General features: G+C 41.3%; 1 protein-coding gene across 17 annotated transcripts in view; it reads right to left on the reverse strand.

Moving 5' to 3' along the window:
- KIAA0825 (KIAA0825 ortholog) overlaps positions 1–19,855 on the reverse strand; it is a 419,203-nt gene that overhangs the window by 232,655 nt on the left and 166,693 nt on the right. For all 17 annotated transcript variants that reach the window (XR_012158966.1, XM_073344491.1, XM_073344493.1 and 14 more), the window contains 5 exons: positions 18,757–18,984; positions 17,492–17,757; positions 15,516–15,666; positions 4,427–4,617; positions 396–578 (listed from right to left, as the gene is read on the reverse strand). Coding sequence is in view for 16 of the 17 variants with exons in the window: in XM_073344491.1 (XP_073200592.1) it covers positions 396–578; positions 4,427–4,617; positions 15,516–15,666; positions 17,492–17,757; positions 18,757–18,984 (1,019 nt within the window). In the remaining variant the exon portion in view is untranslated. The remainder of the gene's footprint in view (positions 1–395; positions 579–4,426; positions 4,618–15,515; positions 15,667–17,491; positions 17,758–18,756; positions 18,985–19,855) is intronic.

Genomic DNA, 19,855 nt, shown 5'->3' on the forward strand with positions numbered 1-19,855 from the left:
AAAGATATGTTTTTAAAAAGATATTCTCTAGCTCAACAAGAAATTTGCACTTAATGCAGGAATCACTGAGTCACATTCTGTTGTCAAACTGGACAATACGTTCTAGCTTTTATGAATCTATGGAAAAGAATGATGTCCAGGGGCTTGATTCAAATCCCGTTGATGGAAAGAAATCTCATTGACTTCAATGGTCTTAGAATAAGGCCTATACAGACCTAATTCAAGACACCAATCAAGGATCTAGAGCAGTGGTTCTCAAACTGTGTCCGGAGTTTGGGTTCCATTTACATTTTAACCAATAAATTGTCTCATTGACCATCTACCCTTCTAGTTGCAAGTTAAATAAGTGATATGGTTAATTTTACCTTGTATTAAAACATTGCCCTCATACTTACTCATACAGATTCTTCAAAGGTGCGGTTAAAATGGCAAGTGCAGAGAATAGATTGTTGCAGTGGTTGTGTATTTTATAGATCTTGGCATCTTTGTCTTTATGTGGATTCAAAAGTTCCTGCACTGAGCAGCAAGCTGACCACAGCATATTTTCAGTAGATATTAAAATCGCTGTGATATCAATTCTGTTGGGAAGAAAGGGTGAAAATGTCAGCCATGGATGTAGTCTGATGGTGAAATCTCATCTGAGTTATCAATGCACTTTCCTACAATACAGAAAATACAAACTCCTTATTTGAAATGGCTGGAATTGTTAAATGACCTACAAGCTCTCTGTAAGTAATACACACTACAAACTAATACATAATCAATCAATTTCTGGTCAGAAAAAAACATTTTATTCGGTTCTCTTAATAAACAATAGTTGACACAGCATGTGAAGATAGAGCCATATCTCTGGCTCTTCAGTCCTTGCTCCTGCTACCCCCCAGCATCTTCCCTATTAACATCCAGCCCTCTGCCCCCTACCCCAGAACCCCCTTCTCACTGCCAGAGTCACCAGTTACCTGCTACTCCTCCCTTGTCACTTTCTAGCCCCCTAAACTCCTCACTGTCACTTTCCAGTCTCTTTCTGACACTGCCCCGCCCTCTCTCCCCAGTATAAACACCCTATTACCAATTTCTTTACATTGTACAGGAAGCAGATATTCTGCAGGTCTGATATGACCAACCTCTGCCACCAGATGCTATATAATAACTGCAAAACAATTTCTGTCACAAGTAAGACAATGCTGCTGCAGGAGACATGTAGCAAAGGAAGGAGGTAGACAAGTGTGGGAAGCAAGGCCTGTAGGGAATTCAAAGAAGCAGAACCTTGTGTACCTTCCCCACCAACCTACAGGGAATAGGAGGAAAGGTGTGGGACTCAGTAGTTTCCCAGCCCTAATTTCCTTTCTCATATGGGTGGGCACTGTACTAACTCTGACTCCAGCAGGCAGAGAAAATGCAGCTCGGCCACAGAACTGGTGGTAATAGAACAGCACACAGTCACACACACTAGCCAGCAGGAGACTGTCAAATCATGGCTCTTCCCTCCTGCTTGTGTGAATTGTAAAAGGGAAAAACGTTGGGTTTAAATTTTACTGGAGAATAGCAACTTAGTTTAAATAATATTACAGGATGGAATTGCAGTGCACGCACTGCATTCAAGTCCAACTGGAAAGACTGACTAGCAGACGGTGAACTGATTTTCAGTCTGTGAACCTTTATAGGTTCCCAACTGACTGAGGCAAGGTGATAGGACAGAAAACAGTTTTCAACTAGGAACCAGCTAGACAATGCCTGGCACAAGGCCACAGAACCTTGACCTAATTAAAAAAAATAAAATTCAATATAAAATAATAGATATACTGAAGTAAGAATGTAGTCAAACAAATGCATAACACAAAGGGCAAGATTTTCAAAGATACGAAGGCACCTAGGGATGCAGAAAGGCACCTAGTGGAATTTCCATAAAGCCTAACTCCCAGTCCTACTAAGTTCCTATCTGAATCTTTAGGCATCTAAATACCTTTGAAAATCTGGCCCAAAGTTCACAAAAAGCTCTCTATCTTAGTCTCATGGGTTTATAATGTCGCTAGAAGTTCCCAGTTAAAATACAGCCTTATAAAGCACACTTATGCAATACGTCATAGTATGAATATATAGAATCATAAACTTTAAGGTCAAAAGGGACCATTATGATCGTCTAGTCTGACCTCCTGCACAACGCAGGCCACAGAATCTCACCCACCCTCTCCTGTAACAAGCCCCTGACCTACGTCTGAGCTACTGAAGTCCTCAAATCATGGTTTAAAGACTTCAAGGTGCAGAGAATCCTCCAGCAGGTAACTAACTATATTCAAAGAAAAATATGTTTTTTATTGTATGACTGGATAATTCACTTAGAGACAAAGCCAAGAATTACCATTTTAATGAATGGAATAGAAGTTTATAAATGGAATGCCCTGTTTATTAAAGTAAACAAAAAGTTTCTTCTTGTCCAGTAACTTAAATCAGCTTCATGCAAAGCTGAAAAATACCAGATGCATCAGGCACTGTAGCAGGACTTTTATATCCTGCAAATTATAGGAAATTTTGCAAGAAAATTATCAGGAAAAGTGTTTTCATGTCAGGAGATACAGTAACTATCGTATTCTGTGTTGGCTAAACCCACAAGATGTAGTACCTGATATTAGGGGCTTCTTTTTTGCCCTTCCTCCCCCTACGCCACCCACAGTTCTTGTCATGCAGACAGAAAGCAGAAGACCGAAAGTCAGAAGTGCAGGCAATGCAATGTTTATTGGGGTTAGTTTCCAGCAAGTATATTTCAAGCAAATATATCCATAGCTCTGATGCCGCAGAGCCTTTACCCGTGTCCCCGTTTCCTATTCCCACCTCTTCCTTCTTACCAGGCCCAAATATACCTGTAGTGAACGCCCCTGATCCGACGCTTTACAATTTATGGTCATGTTCCATTTTGGAGGGTCATGAGTCTGGGGTCTGGATGCCACCTCTTTTGTATCCCATGGAAAGGGTAAGGAATGTGTTCTGGCCAAGGCCAGGCCTTTCTTTGACCTTTTGTGTTTCTTATGACCCCCACTCCCACAATCCCATTGCCCCTCCTAAATGGTTGCTTGACCTTGGCTTGAGAGAGGAGCCAGGCAGCCTTCCAGTATATGCTTATATGTTAAACTCCCATAATACCCAGTAACACATTTAACTTTATCCCTTATCTTTTCTCATTATACTAACAAAACCCATCTGGCTGGGCAGAAGCAACACACAGTGTCTTTGTTCTTTGTTCACACATATTAAAAAGGATATAAGAGTATCAAAAAGCAAACCTAAAATTCTATCTCAAGCTAACAAACAGGCCTATATACTAACACTTGAGCATGCAGAAATACTGTCTAGGAGTATATGCTAATTATATTTAAGAATATAAAGTGACCTTATCACAGAGAATTTAGTACAGGATTAAAGCATAAACAAGAGCTAGGAAATCTGTGGTTTATTCCCAGCTCTTACATAGACTGTGAAACCTTGAACAAGTCACTTCGCCCCTCTGTACCTCAGTCTCCCCATCTGTAATGTGGGTTTACAATACTTCTCTAACTCACATGGATGTTGTAAGACTTAATTCACTGATGTTTGCAAAGTACTTTATGAAATTCCTGGATGACAGACACTTTAGAAATCTTCAGTATCATGAGCAAATTTTACATCTCAATCTCTGTTGCACATCTACATTTACAGCCTTCAGCAGGAGTTATGTGAGTATATTGTCCCAGGTGGATTCAATGTCCATGCAGATGATTGATTCTCTTGAGATTAATTTAAATCTCATGGCCACCATGATCACCATGGACCCTGACATGTTTCAGTAAAGAACAGGGCAAGAGAAGCAGTTCACTTTACTGATTGCTGTAACCAAACAGGAGAATGGAAAGGAAGGAATAAGGTATTAGGACAAGTTTGCCGCAAGAGCTGCCTGCCCTTTTATTGCTTCTTGACAAAGCCCTTGCTCCAGCAAAGTTTAGGAACCTCATAGGACAGTCTTCAGCTGGAGCACTTGCCTGTCCTGGAGCTGCCAGAAGAGCAGGGCTTTTAATTCATGGTTCAATCCCTTGACCCTCACCCAAAGCTACTCCTGCTGTCTGCATTTCTTTTTGTCTGCTCAGCCACTGCTTGGACCCTTTTACATCAAGCCTCATGCACTCTGGCCATTTATGTGGCAGTTTTACAAAAGAGGGAGTTATGCAATCCCAATCATATACTGCATGATCACATTACATGGAGCCTAGCATATACTTAAATATCCCAGATGCATTTTATTAAAATAATCCTCATAGGAATTATATAAATTTATGAATTTATTTTTATATTCACGTATTTTTAAATTCAGGTGAATTACAACAAAACAACACATCATATCCTGAAAACACATGCATTTTATTCACAAAAAAACACCTGTTAATCAAAAATGCATTACCTTATCTGTGGAGTTCTCTTGTAACTGGGATGGGCCTGAGAATATCTGCAGGCTAGCACAGCCAAAGATTTCTCCAGCACTTCTTTTAGAATCTCCTGGGCTAACTTGGGGGGTAGAATAGTCCACAGATCATGTTGGAGAGCACAGCAGAAATAATGCCACATCTGGACAGAGAATGAGCATCTTTCCCCCTGGCAAAACCACAACACATTAAACAATAGAAACACATCTTCCAAAATGTCAGCTTGGTTCCTGTGAATCTAATTAGTTCAGGCTGAGAGGAAATAGCTGAAGAGTTTGAGACAGTAAATGACCAAAAAAGATTCTTGACAAGATGTAAAACATCTTTATTGACAAAGAAACACATGTTTCATTTCAGTTACTAAACCAATACTCTACCACAAAGCCAAACCACAAACATTTGACCTACTATATCCTTAATTAGCCTACTTCTGACCTATTGTTTTAATTTTACTTTAAAACTACATACAGTATTTTGCAATCACTAAACTAACCAGATTAGTTTAATATGTTGGCTACCTGTTCTTAAACAAGAACCAAAGTATTTAAATTACTTAAGTATGTCTATTTCCATAGATATCCATAATAACCACTGTCAGATTTTTTATGTCATTTCCTGGTTTTCTTACATAAAATAAACTTCAACTATTATGCATTGAGTATACTGAAAAAAAATCATAAAAGAGTAGAACTTTACCCATGGAGATCTTTGCGTAGAATGCTTCCTAGACAAGTACTAGCTCAAATTGTTCATACATTGTTTATAACTGTGTGTTTTGATACCTTATGGTCTCTTAATTATGAGATTCACTATTGTATATTTCTTCCAGGAGAAGGTGATCAAATGTGCAAATATTTCTACACAGTGGACCACAAGCTAAATATGAGTCAACAGGGTAACACTGTTGCAAAAAAAGCGAACATCATTCTGGGATGTATTAGCAGGAGTGTTGTAAGCAAGACACATGAAGTAACTCTTCCACTCTACTCCACGCTGATTATGCCTCAACTGGAGTATTGTGTCCAGTTCTGAGTGCCACATTTCAGGAAAGGTGTGGACAAACTGGAGAAAGTCCAGAGAAGAGCAACAAAAATTAATAAAGGTCTAGAAAACATGACCTATGGGGGAAGATTGAAAAAACTGTGTTTGTTTTGTCTGGAAAAGAGAAGACTGAGAGGGGACATGATAACAGCTTTTAAGTACATAATAGGTTGTTACAAGGAAGAGGAAGAAAATTGTTCTTCTTAACCTCTAAGGATAGGACAAGAAGCAATGGTCTTAAATTTCAGCATGGGAGGTTTAGGTTGGACATTAGGAAAAAATTCCTAACTGTCAGGGTGGTTAAGTACTGGAATAAATTGCCTTGGAAGGTTGTGGAATCTCCATCATAGGAGATTTTTAAGAGCAGGTTAGACAAACACCTGTCAGGGATGGTCTAGATAATACCTAGTCCTGCCATGAGTGCAGGGGACTGAACTAGATGACCTCTTGAGGTCCCTTCCAGTTTCTATGAAATATTCTCTTTATTTCTACAACTATAACTCTTGCATTCACAGAATAAGCACATTAAGCACAATAATTAGCTTCCATTCCTAATGGAGACTAATACCTTTTTGATAAGTTTTTAGGTCTTCTAGCATCAAATTAAAATCAGTCTCACAATAAGAAATAAGACTTTCTAAATGAATTTTCTATGTGGTACAGCATTTATAATGTTTTATTAAGTATTTGAATGCCTGAGAGTCTTGTTAATTCTCTGGGAGCCTACAAACTCTTATCTGAACATAAGTTTATACTATTATACCTATTATTATATAACATTGTTGTTCACTATATAGAATCTTAAAGTGCTAAATTTAATAATGTATCTTTTCTAACATTGTGCCTCTAAAACAGAAGTAATAGTGTTTTGATTAAAGATTTATATGAGATCCATTCCCTTTTGCTGACCTGTTTTTCTGTTTGTTGTCATTTCTAAAGTATTCTACTGGTAAACATCTGCTATTTTTGAAGACTTTGTACAATGTAAACAGATGTGAGCTTTTATTTAGATTATATATCAGGAAACAAGCAGCTGGGTTTTATTACATAAGCCACTCAATATTATCTTTGAACAGACAATTCTTTATTCTTTGACTATTAGAAAACATAAGTTCCTAAAATTGCAGCAGATGTCTGCTACACTAAAAGCTTGATTCTAAAATGTAATGTGGAGAGCTGGCCTGGTGATACAGCGGGTTTTCAATGTACTCCGTCAGTAAGATGCTGCACCCTAAGAGGTTCACACCCTGACATTTTAGAATGTAAATGCTTTATGGTAAAAATGTACTTAGGGTTCCATTCAGATCTCACATACATAGGCACATATTGATCCATACCTTGTAAAATTATTACTGAACTTTTACAAGCTATATGTCCATATGAATAGAATAGAGCTCTTAGCCTACAGTTAAGATGGGACTGTCTGCTTTTCTTTTGATCATACCCGCCACTGTTTTAAAAATCAGTTGAATTAGCAGAGAGGTATAAGGAGAGTGTGTGAAGAGAGAATGAAGTTAGGTGTCCCGATGCAAAAACATTTGTAAATTGAGCTATTTTTACCTTCACTGCGTAGAAAAGCAATATCACTTTATTTTAAAGAGTATAAGGTGCCACAAGTCCTCCTTTTCTTTTTGTAAATAGCCACGGACTCCCAAGTTTAGTTGGGGTCTGTCATAAATATAAAGGGAAGGGTAAACCCCTTTGAAATCCCTCCTGGCCAGGGGAAAGCTCCTCTCACCTGTAAAGGGTTAAGAAGCTAAAGGTAACCTCGCTGGCACCTGACCAAAATGACCAATGAGGAGACAAGATACTTTCAAAAGCTGGGAGGAGGGAGAGAAACAAAGGGTCTGGGTCTGTGTGTAGTCGTCTTGGCCGGGGACAGAACAGGAATGGAGTCTTAGAACTTTTAGTAAGTAATCTAGCTAGGTATGTGTTAGATTATGATTTCTTTAAATGGCTGAGAAAAGAATTGTGCTGAATAGAATAACTATTTCTGTCTGTGTATCTTTTTTGTAACTTAAGGTTTTGCCTAGAGGGGTTCTCTATGTTTTTGAATCTAATTACCCTGTAAGATATCTACCATCCTGATTTTACAGGGGGGATTTCTTTATTTCTATTTACTTCTATTTTTTATTAAAAGTCTTCTTGTAAAACACTGAATGCTTTTTCATTGTTTTCAGATCCAAGGGTTTGGGTCTGTGGTCACCTATGCAAATTGGTGAGGCTTTTTACCAAACCTTGTCCAGGAAGTGGGGTGCAAGGTTTTGGGAAGTATTTTGGCGGGAAGGACGCGTCCAAACAGCTCTTCCCCAGTAACCAGTATTAGTTTGGTGGTGGTAGCAGCCAGTCCAAGGATAACGGGGGTAATATTTTGTACCTTGGGGAAGTTTTGACCTAAGCTGGTAAAGATAAGCTTAGGAGGTTTTTCATGCAGGTCCCCACATCTGTACCCTAGAGTTCAGAGTGGGGGAGGAACCGTGACATGGTGGCACAGTGGTGGGATTAACCTGAAATCATTTTGAGATCCAGTTGAGATTATTTGAACTAGAAATACAGATTTTAAAAAGGAATTTTTAGGAAGTCCAGAAAGCAGCTTTGAAACTGAAAGCAGCTTGGTTTCTCTCTGCTTTGTGGCCAAGCAGAGACAAAAGGGGATTATCTTGTGAATTGCAGGTTTTCTTTGCCTGGAGGCAGGGTACTTAACTCCTGCAGGGAAATTCACAGTCTTCCAATCCAGAGGTTTTTTTTTTCTTTTCTTCCTAAAAGTAAATAGGGGGTGTGCTCTACCCATTTGCCTGGAGACAAAAGTGGCAGAGTTTTTTTAGGATTTTGATTTTTTTTTGTTTTACAAGGAGCACAGGTTTGAAAAGAAATTTTTTTTTTCTTTGGGCTGGGTAAGCAGGTTTCCAAGTAGTTGGAGGTTTTTTGCTTTAATTTGGGCCCAGAGCAGAGACAAGGGAATTGTCTTTTTCTGTAGGCTGACAATCACTATCAGAGAATAGGTATTCTATTCCAGCACAGCAAAATTTTACAGCCAAGTTTTGTTTGTTTATTTCTAAACCTCGGGTGTAAAGTTAGTTAAAAACAGAGAGGTTAGAATGGCCAAATCCTCGGCTCGACTACAGCTGGAATTAGCCAAATTTCAGGCTGAGGAAAAACAAAGGGAACATGAAAGACAGATAGAACTCATGCAGCTGGAGAAGGAGGTACAGGAGGCTGCCCACAAGAGGGAAATGGAGGCAAGGAAGCATGTGGAGGAGATGGAGAGGATAAAGGCCCAGCAGAATATACCAACAAACCCTAGCAATCCTTCTCCAGGTACCACTTCCCATCCCAGAAAGTTCCCCACCTACAAGGCAGGTGATGATACTGAGGCCTTCTTAGAAAACTTCGAAAGGGCCTGCCTTGGGTACAACATCTCTACTGACCAATACATGGTAGAGCTGAGGCCGCAGCTCAGTGGACCCTTAGCTGAGGTGGCAGCTGAAATGCCTAAAGAACATATGAACAAGTATGAACTGTTTAAATCCAAGGCGAGAGTCAGAATGGGGATAACACCCGAGCGGTCTCGTCGGAGGTTCCGAGCCCTAAGGTGGAAACCAGACATGTCATTTACCCGACATGCCTACCACATTGTGAAACATTGGGATGCCTGGATATCAGGAGCAAGTGTTGAATCTCCAGTAAATTTGCCCTTCCTAATGCAAATGGAACAATTCTTAGAGGGTGTTCCTGAGGAAATAGAAAGATACATCCTAGATGGGAAACCCAAAACTGTAATCGAGGCAGGAGAGATTGGAGCCAGATGGGTGGAGGTGGCAGAGAAGAAGAAAACTGGTCGCAGTTGGAGCGGAGACCAGAAGGGACCACCCCAGACCACACCCTATTACCGGGGGCCGCCCAAAGCCCCACCTACCTCCCAAAGAACCCTCCAGACCCCTTATCGTCCCACCACCCCGTTCTCCAGCAACCCTCCTCGCCCCAGTGACCCGTCAGCTGGACGATGTTTTAAGTGTAACGAGCTGGGGCATGTAAAGGCCAACTGCCCCAAGAACCCCAACAGATTACAGTTCATTGCACCGGAATCACACCAGAGGTCCACAGGCCCAGATACCTCCCAGATACCCTTGGAGCGGAGGGAAACTGTGAGTGTGGGTGGGAAGAAGGTCACCGCGTGGAGGGACACCGGAGCACAAGTGTCAGCTATCCATGCTTCCTTAGTGGACCCCAATTTAATCAACCCAGAGATCCAAGTGACGATTCAACCCTTCAAGTCCAACTCTTTCAATTTGCCTACAGCCAAGTTGCCTGTCCAGTACAAGGGCTGGTCAGGAATGTGGACTTTTGCAGTCTATGATGATTATCCCATCCCCATGCTGTTGGGGGAAGACTTGGCCAATCACGTGAAGCAGGCCAAGAGGGTGGGAACGGTCACCCGCAGCCAGGCTAAACAAGCCGTGGGGCCTAGCTCTGTTCCGGAAACTTCTATCCGGGCCCGGTCAGAGGTGATGGACCCGGACCCCAGGCCAATGTCTGCAACAGCAGTAGTGGATCCAGTCCCAGAGACCCAGACGGAACCAGTCCCAGAACCGGAACCAGCCAAACAACCAACACCAGACCCCGTGCCAGCACAGAATCCAGTACTTGCAACCTCAACACCAGAGGGCCCCACCGAACCTGAACTGGCAGCAGCCGATAACCCTACACAAGAGGCTCAGCCGGAGCCTGAATCCCAACATAGTGCACCAGCGGAGAGCGGTTCACAGTCAACAGAAACAGCTCCATCCCCTATATCGCTTCCAGAGGGACCAAGCCTATGTCCCCAATCCAATGAGGAACTGATGTCTCCAGCATCAAGGGAACAGTTCCAGACCGAACAGGAAGCAGATGAAAGCCTCCAGAGAGCGTGGACGGCGGCACGGAGCAACCCACCGCCTCTCAGCTCTTCTAATCGATCCAGAGAATTAAAGGTTTGTCAGTTTACAGCCCAGGGAGGAGACGACGCTGAGTGGCCTGAAGGTGTCTATTACGAAGGGAAATGTGCTGGTGGTGTGGAAGAGGTGAACCTCTCCATGACCCTTGGGCGTATGCAGCGACAGCAGATCCAGGAGCTGTGCACTAGCTACGCGCCAACGTTCTCAGCCACCCCAGGACTGACTGAACGGGCATACCACTCCATTGACACAGGTAATGCTCACCCAATTAGGGTCCACCCTTACCGGGTGTCTCCTCAAGCTAAAACTGCTATAGAACGGGAGATCCAGGATATGTTACAGATGGGTGTAATCCGCCCCTCTGAAAGTGCATGGGCATCTCCAGTGGTTCTAGTTCCCAAACCAGATGGGGAAATACGTTTTTGCATGGACTACCATAAGCTAAATGCTGTAACTCGCCCAGACAACTATCCAATGCCACGCACTGATGAACTATTAGAGAAACTGGGACGGGCCCAGTTCATCTCTACCTTGGACTTAACCAAGGGGTACTGGCAGGTACCGCTAGATGAATCTGACAAGGAAAGGTCAGCTTTCATCACACATCTCGGGCTGTATGAATTTAATGTACTCCCTTTCGGGCTGCGAAATGCACCCGCCACTTTCCAAAGACTTGTAGATGGTCTCCTAGCAGGATTAGGAGAATATGCAGTCGCCTACCTTGACGATGTGACCATATTTTCGGATTCCTGGGCAGACCACCTGGAACATCTACAAAAAGTCCTTGAGCGCATAAGGGAGGCAGGACTAACTGTTAAGGCTAAGAAGTGTCAAATAGGCCTAAACAGAGTGACTTACCTTGGACACCAGGTGGGTCAAGGAACTATCAGCCCCCTACAGGCCAAAGTGGATGCTATCCAAAAGTGGCCTGTCCCAAAGTCAAAGAAACAGGTTCAATCCTTCTTAGGCTTGGCCGGTTATTACAGACGATTGGTACTGCACTACAGCCAAATCGCTGCCCCACTGACAGACCTAACCAAAAAGAAACAGCCAAATGCTGTTCAGTGGACCGGAAAGTGTCAGAAGGCCTTTAACAAGCTTAAAGCGACACTCATGTCTGACCCTGTACTAAGGGCCCCAGACTTTGACAAACCATTCCTAGTAACCACAGATGCATCCGAGCGTGGTGTGGGAGCAGTTTTAATGCAGAAAGGACCTGATCAAGAATTCCACCCTGTGGTGTTTCTCAGCAAAAAACTGTCTGAGAGGGAAAGCAACTGGTCAGTCACTGAAAAAGAATGTTATGCCATTGTCTACGCTCTGGAAAAGCTACGCCCATATGTTTGGGGACGGCGTTTCCACCTGCAAACCGACCATGCTGCACTAAAGTGGCTTCACACCGTCAAAGAAACTAACAAAAAACTTCTTCGGTGGAGTTTAGCTCTCCAAGATTTTGATTTCGACATCCAACACATCTCAGGAGCTTCTAACAAAGTGGCTGATGCACTCTCCTGTGAAAGTTTCCCAGAATCAACTGGTTAAAATCGTCCTTGAGATGTGGAAAATATTGTTAGTCTTTATGTACTTGGTAGTATATTTAGAGATGCATGTGTCTTATTAACTCTGTTTTCCTAGAGCTCCAGGAAGAAATCCCAGCCAGTGTTTCACCCTAGCTGAGATTTGGGGGGCGTGTCATAAATATAAAGGGAAGGGTAAACCCCTTTGAAATCCCTCCTGGCCAGGGGAAAGCTCCTCTCACCTGTAAAGGGTTAAGAAGCTAAAGGTAACCTCGCTGGCACCTGACCAAAATGACCAATGAGGAGACAAGATACTTTCAAAAGCTGGGAGGAGGGAGAGAAACAAAGGGTCTGGGTCTGTGTGTAGTCGTCTTGGCCGGGGACAGAACAGGAATGGAGTCTTAGAACTTTTAGTAAGTAATCTAGCTAGGTATGTGTTAGATTATGATTTCTTTAAATGGCTGAGAAAAGAATTGTGCTGAATAGAATAACTATTTCTGTCTGTGTATCTTTTTTGTAACTTAAGGTTTTGCCTAGAGGGGTTCTCTATGTTTTTGAATCTAATTACCCTGTAAGATATCTACCATCCTGATTTTACAGGGGGGATTTCTTTATTTCTATTTACTTCTATTTTTTATTAAAAGTCTTCTTGTAAAACACTGAATGCTTTTTCATTGTTTTCAGATCCAAGGGTTTGGGTCTGTGGTCACCTATGCAAATTGGTGAGGCTTTTTACCAAACCTTGTCCAGGAAGTGGGGTGCAAGGTTTTGGGAAGTATTTTGGGGGGAAGGACGCGTCCAAACAGCTCTTCCCCAGTAACCAGTATTAGTTTGGTGGTGGTAGCGGCTAGTCCAAGGATAACGGGGGTAATATTTTGTACCTTGGGGAAGTTTTGACCTAAGCTGGTAAAGATAAGCTTAGGAGGTTTTTCATGCAGGTCCCCACATCTGTACCCTAGAGTTCAGAGTGGGGGAGGAACCGTGACAGGGTCTTTGGAGGTTACCATTGTAAAAATAATAATAAGTCTATAGAAAATGTCACTCCATGTAATCACAGTGCGCCACATTCTGACGACGTTACTCATGTTGAGAATGCCTTTATCTGCATATAGTCCCATTTTCTTTTGTGGTGTGCAGTTTATTATTTTGAAAAAGAGGAGCCAGCCAGTTCTGCTTGTCAGCACGTGGTGGGTGGGGTCGGCAGTGGGAAAAGAGGCGGGGCAAAGCCTCACTCCTCCTGCCACAATTTGAATGACATGCATCCCTTAGAATAGGAAGGGAATAGCCCCTGGGATATCCAATGTGTTCTACCTGGCCCTTACACAGGCTGCATAACAGTGGGGAGGGGGAAGGTTCCTTCCTTATACACTCCCCTTCTGATGCATACAGGGCTGGCTCTAGGCACCAGCAAAACAAGGAGGTGCCAGCCATGGCACCCCTAGAAATGTGCCCCCACCACCCTAGCTCACCTTTGCTCTGCCTCTGCCTGCTCACCTGAGTGCGTCACCACCGTTCTGCTTCTCCCCATCCCTCCCAGGCTTGCCGCGCCTGGGCGGGAGGCAGGGAGGAGAAGCCAAGCAGCAGCACGCTCAGGGGAGGTGGCAGTGGTGGAGCAGAAGTGAGCTGGGGCGGGGATCGGTTCCTCTACCCCCTCCCCGCTCTTACTTCCTGCGCTCCACCCCCACCCTCGCTCATCTCCGCTCCGCCTGCGCCCCTGAACGCGCTGCCTCTCCCTCGCCTGAGAAGGAGGGGGGAAAAGCAGAGCAGCAGCATATTCAGGGGAGCAGGCGGAGCGGAGGTGAGCTAGGGCAGGGGGGTTGTTGGGGGGGGGGAGCCGCAGGAAGCAATGGGGGAGGGAAATGTAGCACGCCCAGGGGAGGAGGTGGGGCTGGGGATTTGGGGAAGGGGTTGGGAAAGGGCGGAGTTGGGGCAGAGCTGGGGGGAGAGCACAAAAAAAAAGCGAGGGCGGCCAAAAAATTTTTTGCTTTGGGTGGCAAAAATCCTAGAGCCAGCCCTGGATGCATACATCCATAAAGCAGAGATACACTCTGTCCCTTAGTTTGGTGGGAGAGAGTGGTTCTGCTCTTTGTGAATTTTAACTGAGGACTTACAAAGAGTGCCAGATAAATTGTCCTGAAGATTGAAGCAATACAAGCTTCCTTCAACTACCTTCCTATGTGCCTCAATCCTGACCAGAGGAGCGAGGATTATTCAGTCAGTCCTTGCTGTCTTTGCTGAGACTGCTAACAATTTTTGTCAATTATGATGGTAGTTTTTATGAAGTGGACAACTGTTTCCTAGTTGCTGGAATGAGGCCACCAAAAACTGGTCACAGTCATGTGATAAGTTGAGACTGTTACCAGTGCAGACCAGATCCCAATCAGTGACCAAGAAGTACTGGGCTCCATACTACTGCCAACTTCCTGAACCATCCAGACCATATTTAAGAAAAATAAAATCGGTTTCTTTATTACTTCTGCTCTGAGATACAGAGACCCTTTAATAGCACCAGCCACGGAAAGTAACATTTAATCAGTTGGACTCTCCAGATCCTCACCATCGAAAGAGAAGGTATAACACAATGGCTCTTCCTAACAGTTTCCAGAATGTAAGTATCAGATACAAAGGAGATTCTGCTCCATTGCAGGAGGCCTGGGAGACAGTAGAGTCATACGCAGAAGCCTAGTTCTCATCTATGGCAATTGTAACAAGCAAGGACAGGACCATGGTTGCTGTAGATCCCAATTATTATTGATAATGAAATTACAAATGTTTTACATGACCCAGAAATCACATTCAAGGGATTTTAAGCAATATGTAGTCTATAATCAATGGAATAGTTCACTGGAAGTGGGAAAGAATCAATATATTCAACTGTATGTTTTATTAATTGGCCCCTAATTTTCTTGCACTGAAATAATTAAACTAGAGTTTAAGAGTAGACTTGGGATTCCAAAATTCAGACAATATCACAAATGCAGGTTAGAAACATATGGCTGGATTCTGTGGACAGGGATACTGGTCACTTGTGCTATCTGAGCCACTTACCAAACCCACAGTAGGGGAGCAAAATGAGAAAGAATGACAAAGGAGAAATATATTAAATAAGAAAAATACTTATCATATGCACATGTATTGGCAGGGAAAGAAAAAAAATCAATTCTTACAATCATCATAGGGAGTATTTCTGTGAGAAAAGATTTACATTATTCTGGTATAGTTATTTCTTTGAGTCTTATACTGTATAGGCGTCAATATATTAATCTTCTCTCCTTTCCCCATACAGGTAAACTATCTATTTTCAGCCAATCCTAAGGAACAGTATTTTACTAGGCAAATGGCATGAGAACCCTTATTTAATTAACTGACTGATTAATCTTCAGTCTTTTAACTATATTTTACTAGATCATTGCTAAGAAGATATTTACATACAGTAACAGAGCTATTTTAAAAACATATCCCAACAGCCTCTGTGCACAAGTAGAACAGATCTTATGTTTCTAATTAGTCAGAGAGCAGATAAGCAGTAAAACACATTTATGTAAAAGGAGGGGATAGTAAACTTAACCTCACACCTCATAAAAAGCTTTGTAGTCATCCCAGTGGTGGCTCTCAGCATCCTGTAAAATACTTGTAGCACAAACTCTGACGCAGTAGTTGGTAACTTGAAACTGGAGAACGTTGATGAATTCCTGATATCCCTGGACAGGCACTAGGAACAGGGGCCTGTTCAGAGGGAATGATCAAAGAGGCAAAGATTTAAGGCCTGTGCAGTAGGAGGTAACAATCCACAGTACTACAAATGGTTTGGATTATTACTTATCAATCATTCATTTCCTCTTGGGCCTGAAGTCAGAGCCCACGTTCACTTTCAAAAAATCTGGTCTTTGTTTTGCAAACTCTTTGAAAATGTACATCTGCTGTTCTACAAATACGTATTTCTGCTTCAGACAAACTGCATTATCAATACATCATTCAGAAGTGAAAGTATTCTTCCCTATTATTACAAATCAGAATATTATTTTGTCATTCAATTGTCAATGTTGTTGGAAGACACTATGCACTATGTTGTTGGAAGACACTATGCACAATGTTGTTGGAAGACACTATGCACTTTTCAGCAGTAACTTTTATAAAGCTAGCATATAAACATGAGTCCCCTAGACTTACTCTTTTTAGTAAAATAAAAAGTGTAACTCCGCAGATGTGAATGATCATAAACAGTTTTGAAATGCACACAAATAGAATGATTTGGGCAATATTTGGGAGTAGATTCTGTCATGCACCAAGATACACTCATTGCAAGAGAGGGGAAAGCGTTAGGGATCCCATAATGGTTCTCTGATTCTGATGCTGCCCTGGCCCCAACCCTAAACTGCACTAAGTTACAACAACTGAGTATGGTCCCGCAGTGCTCTGCTTACACCTGCCCGAGGGGAGCTCAGTGCCATGCTCAACATGCTCCCATGGAAGGATGTGTGGAGGGGAGACTGGCCTGGGAACCAGTTCCACCGTTCTACACCAGTACATCAATTCTCTTTTTCACCACAGGAATCCTCAACTGGTCAGTAGCTCCAGCTTATATCCCCTTTGCCCCATTCAGGCAGAGCAACAGGGAGATAATAGGAGCTGAGAATCGAGGCTCTGTTTTTAAATTCAGATGTGAATCATAGCATACAAGATATTTTTAATTAGAAATCAAAATCATAATATTTTACTAGAGATGGTCAAAACTGGAACCTTAAATCCAAACCCCTTTAAGTTTCTGCTTGGGTATGCATTCAGATTTGAACTAGCACCTTATTTTGACTCTAGGTCATACTCAAATCCACAAGGAGCTCAGTTCCAATTCAGACATGACCAGAATCACACAGGATGAGCAGATCAAGAGATTCCTACTGTTCTGAGCCAAAATCTCCTAAGAACCACATACATAGTTTCAGGGCCATCAGGTCCAAGCATTAGCTCTGATTCAACCTCTAACCTGAACCCTTACCCAATCCTACTCTGGATCCCAACACCCCTTCTTTGACCTATCTCTAATTTTATTTAGCATCCATCTAAGACTTATTAATAATTACCCTCTTGTAAAAGTTTATTGGATACATATGCTCATGGTGCTTAATACAATCTTCATGACACCAACGTGCAAGAGGAACATATCTTCATGTTGTCAAACATTAAATTTTTTAACATTGTTTTTATGAAAATTAAGCTGTTGCTGCAGACAAAAATGAAATGGAAGTCCTCCATTCATCCATACCATAATATAGTGTAGACTGTATAGGAGTATTTGCTCAAGGTTAAGAAGTAAAGAATTTGCATTGCCTTGCCAATTCAGACCTTGAAGGTAAAAATCCATGTTTGTAATAACTATTTCAAGTTCTCAATATGTCTGATCTTTCCTAAAAAACAGTGCAAATAGTACTTTAAGTATAGGAAATATTTTGGGTATATTTACAAGTATTATAGATTATACATTATACCACTAAAATGGAATCAAAGTTCCATATCATCTATATTTGAATTAAAACATATTTAAAGGACTCACTTCTTGCTGGTCTCTCTCATTAAATTATCATACATCATAAAATGCTGAAAGACATGTACTGCTGTGGAGAGAACAGCATACAAGTTTTGCAGTGGAGCCTTGAAGGGAACTTCTTTGCTTCTCTCCTCCAACCTTTCCAGGACAGCTGTTGCTACTTTGCAGCAGGCCTCTACAAAGTTTGCTCTAATTTCCTGAAGAGAATCATCTCTGCATGCCAGAGCCAGTGGAAGCACTGTGTCAAGTTCTTCCATGATGTCAGAACAAAACTAGGGAGAAATAAATGTGGCATCAAGTTATTTGTACTCTGACAGCTCAGTAATTTATGTATGCCAGGGCCAAATTCTTGAATAATGAAATTGGCACAACACAAATATATTGAATCAGCCTTATAAAAATGTCAGTCTCTGGTACAGAAGGCAAATTTTTGTGCTGTATACCAGCACAGTACATGCTAAGGATTTAACCTTATATGAGAAAATGCCCTAATTTTGCTCATGCCCTCCCATCATATATATTTAATGGTGTTCAGAAGATAAGACTAATTCCTTCCAAACAGAGATAATTCTCTAAACTATTATATCATTTTCAAAAGCTATGTTTTAATCAATTTCTTGCTGCTAGTTATAGGGGGGACATTGTCATCTTCTGGCAAGTGTATGTATTGTTCTCAATAAAGCCATCTTACTAAAAGCCTGGACGCTCCTTTAACTAAACATTTAATAATTCTGCTTAGCATCAATTGCTTTCCATCCTAAATTGGTAAAACACTTGCAAAAATTACAACATTAAAAAGCTTTCACATATTATATATTCTTAGACTAACCATTTAATTTATCAACATATCTGACCTTTTAGCCAAATCAAAGAACTCCAATTTGGCCATAATATTCGTTATGCTGATTAATTAAATGGCATGCCTAAGGAAATAAATACAGGAAATCCTTTTATAGCAATGCTTCAAATTTTGAAAGCATATCATCATCAAATTGGAATGTAGCACTACAGACACTAATCAGAATGGTTTTGAATCCTTTTGATGCAAAAAATAAAAGGGTAAAGTTAAAAAGTTCATTTTGTTTAGTACAGACTATGTGTTAAAATATAACACAATATTTGGCATTGTATTTTAATGCCTTTCACTTTCTTTTTAACTCCATTTATATACAACTTGGAATATTAATGGCACTGTAAGCATGTCAAAGCTTGGACAGCAAACAACCTTGCCATTCTGTCTCCCGGCAAACTTCAGATCTTTGGATACCTGCCTTTGCAATTCGTTTTGGTTGTTCCTCCTCGTGGACTGTTTCCCAGGACTCCCTCATTTGCTGGATGTTTACTAGGCTCATTGTATAGACTGCAGCTGAAGACTCTTCTTTCTGCTCAAGCTGAAGAATTTTAGTTGAAAAATCTTCAATTGCTATTGTTATACAGTGTGCCACAGAAGAAGACAGGTCTTTAAATGCATTTCTCCAGCTAAAATCCAGTAAAGTAGTCTGAAATATAAATGTATATCACATCAATCCAAACTCAGCAATGAACATTACTGTTGTTACGGTTCCAATCTTATATGACTACCAGTATACAAGTTATCTAGAGATATTCTGTCATACTGTGAAAGCCATTCACATAAGTTGGAAAATACAACTCATAAACAATGAACTAACAATAAAAAGCATATGTATTTTTAACACAGATTAATACATATAGTAATGTTTCATTCAAATTGTTATTGGATTTAATAAAAATATCAAAATGTCATTTATAAAAATCTATTTCAATAAAACTATCTTTATTTAAGCAGCAGGCTGCACTTTACTTACCACATAAAGAAACCTTTAAATTCAATATATTTAATAAAGTCAATTAAATTTTATAGCCATTTTTATAGTTTGCAACATCAGACACCATGTAATATTCTCTCTTACTTCCCTAGTATGCTTTTAACTCAAAACCAGCAAACCAATACTGTGAATGGTAAACGGTTTAGAGAAACCAGATTTGGCATACCAATGCTAGAATTCGTTTCTTTAGTGCTGCATTTGGCCACAGTTTAAACTAGTCTAGGTCACAGGTGTTCACAAACCTGGCCAAAAAAAATAGAGACCTCTGAGGTGGATCTGAGGAATATCATGGACCACCCCCTGGCTCACACTAATTCTGTTTTGCACTGCTTTGATTGTGTAAAGCCATCTTAGAGCTTAAAGACAATAGTGGCCAACCGATAATGTCTCTAGTTTAAGGGGAATATTTCATGGCCTAACCTAACCAATTTCTGACATAAGTGGTATGGTAAGAGAGGGGAGGAGACAGGACTTTAACAACCCTAGAGGCTGCAATAGCCCATTGTGCGTATACACTAAGTTA

Source organism: Lepidochelys kempii, chromosome 5 (genome assembly GCF_965140265.1).
Source record: "Lepidochelys kempii isolate rLepKem1 chromosome 5, rLepKem1.hap2, whole genome shotgun sequence".
NCBI classification, from domain to species: Eukaryota; Metazoa; Chordata; order Testudines; family Cheloniidae; genus Lepidochelys; species Lepidochelys kempii.